At 40.7% G+C, this 5,438-nt stretch overlaps 1 protein-coding gene across 1 annotated transcript; it reads left to right on the forward strand.

Annotated features, from left to right (window-relative positions):
* LOC139914877 (trypsin) lies at positions 1-5,179 on the forward strand. Its single transcript, XM_071903302.1, has 5 exons — positions 1-55; positions 2,325-2,484; positions 3,823-3,964; positions 4,208-4,474; positions 5,009-5,179. Exons 1-5 carry the CDS (start codon positions 1-3, stop codon positions 5,177-5,179), a joined length of 795 nt encoding a protein of 264 aa, XP_071759403.1.
* Positions 5,180-5,438: the final 259 nt, after the last annotated feature.

The raw sequence follows: 5,438 nt of genomic DNA on the forward strand, positions 1-5,438 counted from the left end.
ATGGAACTGCCCTCTCTTTTACTATGTATACTGCTGGAACTCCTGGCTATGAGCTGTAAGTAAGCTTCTCTCTCTATCTCCATTTTAGAGCTTATTTATGCATGCATGACAGGGCTTTGTGTGAAGTTGAGCAGCTGAGTTCAGTTACCAGTTCTGAGATTGTAAAAGGAAAGTTACTGAGAAAGTTGGGACGTCTTATCTCAACTGTTTTGTTATGATTAGGACATCCTGACAAACAAAATAATTTTGAGTACCCCTACAGTTGGTCATTATTCATAAATTGAATGTGTATCTGTGATTGTTATCCCCTCTGTCAACTCTTAAAAACATTCCTTTTGGCTGCGATCTATAGCACGTTTAGTCCTGATACTCCCTTGAGATGGTCTTTTGACAAAATACTTGCTGACTCAGGGCCATCTGGGCATGACTGAGCTTTTTATTGCTTTGAATCATGAATCACACAAGCACAGCAATAGGGTTACAGGAGATATAGGGGATATATAAATCTATGATTTTATATTTTAAATATTATGAAGAGTTGAGAATAACTCAGTAATAGAACAACAACATCAGGCTATGTCAACAGTTGTTGATACTTAACTTCAGTAGCATATAATAATAGATTAAATTGCACAGTGAAAATCCCAGTGACACACATTATTGCACAGTAGAATAGAGATATCTCCTAAGATAAAGAGGCTTAGAAATTAAAAGTTCACAGAAATTACACTTGTTCATGAGAAAAGAATTTGAAACCTCAGGAACAACAGATGACAGCTAATAACAATTGTGGCCAACACCCCCTTTTATGAAATACAATTATGCCAAAGAGATAAAATGAGAAAGGAGACTCCGATAAACATCTTGAACAGACTAGAATCTGGGGCTAAACAGAGCTGCTAACTTTCACCAGAGACAATGCTGCAGACTATAGGCTACTCTAAATGATTTTTATCACTGCACTGCAAAAATATCCCATGAAAACAAGTCATTTAATGTAGTAGTATGTAGTATTTGAGTAAAAAACAAAAAAAAGGTAATGTAGTGGCATGATTTCACTTGTTTCCAAGTGTTGCTTGTTTTGACAAATCTCTTGAAACAAGGTGACGATCTGGAAAAAAACAGTTCACTTTGCATTGAAACAAGAGATGTTAGCTCACCCCACTGGCAGATTATGTCACTTGATTTAAGAAAAACAACATTTTAACATTTGAATACACCATTAAATAACTAAAATACAACAAACATTTCCAGTGTATTCATAGTATTCCCATGATGGCACATACATTTCCTACCAATATAGTGCTTACCCATGTACACAGCTCATTGGCTGAGTGATTTGATTATAATCACCTGTTAATTTATTACAACCACCTGTTATTTTCCTACCAAGATGGCCGTGTGATGATTTAACAGAATACTACGAACTACAGTAGCCACAAAGAACACCTGATGGTGAAAATTTCATGTTATGCCTTCAAGGCCCATCAAGTTCAAAAGGAGATCCAATAGACTGTTGCATAATGGCTTCAAATTCACCTCTCTGTGTGTGTTGATTTCACGCACACCCAAGAGATACTGTTTGTATTGTATAGAATGACCTTTTATGCTCTTCACACGCACCACTACTGCTAATTATAGCGTGGGATCAATATCTGAGAAGGTAATGGAGGGTATTCCTTTCATCCCTCAGGTGTTTCTATGTCTGGAACATCTCAGTCACCGCGTATTTTCATACGTGGACTCACCTCTTAATAGTGATATGGGTGGCTGAAATAGGAGTATCGTATACGATCTCTGACGTAGGCGTTAGGCTTTAGAGGGAAGTTCAGGAAGTTCCGGGAAGCTTCAAGGATTCACTTGGTTCAGTCTCTGAGGGATCTCCTCTGATCCTCCGAAGAACAGCATGAGAGATGTTCCAGCTTTCTCAGAAAGGGTTCAACCTAGAAATCTCTATCTAGGACTCAAACTGCTCCGTAGAGAGTAGAAAGCAAAATCAAATCAATGTGTCATCCCCCAGCTCTGTGTTAACATCAGACAGATGATGAGGGCCACAGTTGGGCCCGACTGATGCTCCCTGTGATTCCATGTACCCCGGAGATTGTTTTTTATTGATCTGTAAAGCAAGGAGCATCTGTGCGGTAAAGTCCTCTGGTGTTTTCTTTATGACTTGTGTGCTGCTCATGCCGCCGCTGCAACGGCAGTAATGATGTTACAATTTGTGAGTGTGTTTGCTCCGTGTGGTTTGTGGAAGACCCTTATGGGCTACTACCTCCAAGATGAAATCCAATCTCTTTTTTTATTTTTCTCTCCCTGTACCCCAGGTCAGCAGCATATGCAGGGCCGCATAGTGGGAGGATATGCACCAGCCCCACACTCTATCAAGTACATCGTGTCAGTACAGACGACCAGGGGTCAGCACTTCTGCGGGGGCTCCTTGATAAACAAATACTGGGTACTCACCGCAGCACACTGTAATATTGGGTGAGTTCATGTTTGCTCTTTTGGCTTCTGTGTTTATTATAGAAAATCAGGCATTATCTCTCCTCAGTCACATGCTCAAACCTGATTTAAATTGGCAAAATAAGCTGAGTCATACCTTCACTGCAACACAATCTATATACCTTTGTGTTCCGCAGCTGTCCTGATTTAGCTTCGCTGTAATGTTTTCTGAGAACATTAGTCACATAACTTTAAGGAAGTTGTGAGCAACAATAAAAGGCCCATTGACTCAAGGTGACCTCAGCTTGACATTTCTGTGTAAGTGCGATTATGTAGGGTTTCATTAGCAGATCCAGGAGACGGCAGAGCCATATCAGGTTGTCAATTCTGTAACTTATCAAGGCTGAGAGAAAGTACATGAAAGTGATACAGGCACAGCACTCACAATGAGGGGCATTGTGTGTGGAGCTCCATGGCACTGGAATCTGACTCAGGCATCTGATGGCCTCGAGGCTAATTGACGACATACTTTCATACAGACTCCAAAACAGCAACAGCTTGGGTGAGAAGGAAGCACTCCTATAAATAAAATGACTGGATATCAATGTTCATGATCTAAATTCGTAAAGATGATCATGGTGAAAGACACAGATCACTTTGGTCAGAGTTGTCTTTTTCATTCAGACAGATATGACGGAAAACTGATATTGGTCTTTTGTTAAATATTGGAAATTGGCCAGCCAGTGTCGTCTTCCTCCCATATGATGGAGGTTCCTCCCTGACCACAGCTACAGAAAAACACTCTGAAACTCTTTAATTATGTTATTAATTATTCAGTTTTAATATAATATAATAATAATAATAATAATAATATAATAATATAATATATATAATATAAATTAATTATTTATTTAAACGCCTAATGTATCCCAGAGTTTCCCCTATCATTGAACAGGTGTGATGGGTCACACTGCCTCAAGAAACTGCTAACCGACCTAGAAGAATTTCATTCAGTCTCAATTTCAGTAGAAAGTTCTTGTGTCCCATGATGGTCTAAAAGCTTTTCAGAATACAATTCAAGGGCAAACACTGAATAGTTGTAGTTTTTTGCCATGAAAATGGTCAGATTTTAAGATTTTGGATATAGGCACAAAATATTGGCAACTTCAGTCTAAAAATATCGATATTGGCCTTTGAAAACCCACTCAGTCAAACCCTCTATATGGGCTTGATTTGCTATGGACAAAACTGTTCGTCAGGTATCATACCGTTGATAAGGAGAACCATATGTAGACTTATTTTAGATTTTCCATTTTACACCTTATATTATTATCCCTGCACTCCATCATAGTGACTGTAATCTTCTTCTTTCATCCTCAGGGTGGATAAAATGATGATCGTGGCAGGAGACTACTCTCTGAGCACGTATGAGGGGACAGAGCAGTTCTTCATCCCCCACCTTCTGATACCGCACCCTCAGTACAACAGCGCCACCAACAACAACGATATCATGCTTATAAAGGTACAGCACGCATAAGGCTACTATGCATCATCTAGTATGTCAACAGCCACTGTAATATGCAGAAAAGTTTTTTTTTCAGTCCAAGTCTCTCACTACTTAGTATGTCTGATATGAAATCACTTATCTAAGGCATAACTGATATTGGTGTAGTTCTATATGGGAGAGAGAGAGGGTGTCACTTTGTTCTACTGTATCTCAGTATGCGGTTCAGCTGGGTCCTCACATTGTCCACCGTCTCTCCAGCTCAAGGCCCCGGTCTACCTGAACAATTTTGTGGCCATCGCCCCGCTGCCCAGGCAGAGCGCCTCCATAGCGGAGGGCAGAGTGTGCCGGGTGTCGGGCTGGGGATTCACCAGCTCCAGCGGGGGCCAGATCCCCTCCTCCCTCCGCACGGTCAAGCTCCCCATCGTCTCCACGCAAAAATGCAACAGCAGCGAGTCCTTCAACGGCAACATCACAGCCAACATGATCTGTGCTGGTTACAGTGCTGGAGGAAAAGATGCCTGTAAGGTAAGACCACGGCCTGTTCTGTAGTGTATGGTCGCCATCTGGACAGATCCAAAGATTGTTTTGAGTCAAGACATGATGTTTCCTTTGAGGTTTTGCAAGACTGCTCAGGTCTGAAATAGTCTGAAAGATCCCATCATTCTGATCTTATACACTCAATTCCTTTCTGACTGTATAGTTCGATATTAATACAGTGTATTATACTCATATGTACAGCTTTTTTCTTCTTTTATTCCCTTGCAGTGTTCAAAACACTCAGATCCCAGTGCAATATCCTCTAGATCTGTATATATTTTTGTTTTTCCTTGTTTTGCTATTACTGACTTCCATAGCCTCCTGTCAGTGCAACCAGTCAGGCTCCAACAGAGACCATGTGCATACTGTACAGAAAAGAGTCTTGTTCCTACATTTCTACTCTTGAATTTTTTTTCTATACGTTTTGTATACAGTATGTTATGTTTAATGTGACCTACGTGAGCAGCCAACCAGGCCAAATTATTTGTATGCGCAAACTTAAGTACGTTCCTGCTGTTTCAGGGAGACTCTGGAGGTCCGCTGGTATGTGAAGGCCGGGTCTATGGCGTGGTGTCCTGGGGAAAAGGTTGCGCTGACGCCCAGTACCCCGGAGTCTACACCGCCGTGTCCAAGTTCCGCAGATGGATAGACCGCACCGTATTCAACTACTACAGCAGGTGCAACAAGTATTAGGACACAGTGTTTCTGAGACAACTTGAAAGTACATTTCAAACTTGGGGAGCAGAGGTTTCCCGTTTCAATGTAGCCTTCCTTATTTTAATATATTTCCTTTTTACCATTTGTGCACATATGTTAACATGTTCAATTTTCAAGCTTGAATATTTATCGGATGTTTAGTGATGAATTGTTGTAAAGCTTTAAAGCTGAGGCAAGCGATGGACTATCCCACAACACCTTCTCACAGCATAATATTGGATACATTTCCACAAAA

This window comes from Centroberyx gerrardi, chromosome 14 (assembly GCF_048128805.1).
Source record: "Centroberyx gerrardi isolate f3 chromosome 14, fCenGer3.hap1.cur.20231027, whole genome shotgun sequence".
Lineage (NCBI taxonomy): Eukaryota > Metazoa > Chordata > Actinopteri > Beryciformes > Berycidae > Centroberyx > Centroberyx gerrardi.

Coding starts and splice junctions, on each gene's coding strand:
- LOC139914877 (XM_071903302.1), top strand. CDS start 1: ATGGAACTGCCCTCTCTTTTACTATGTATACTGCTGGAACTCCTGGCT. Junction 56..2,324: donor GGAACTCCTGGCTATGAGCT/GTAAGTAAGCTT, acceptor CCTGTACCCCAG/GTCAGCAGCATATGCAGGGC. Junction 4,475..5,008: donor GAGGAAAAGATGCCTGTAAG/GTAAGACCACGG, acceptor CTGCTGTTTCAG/GGAGACTCTGGAGGTCCGCT.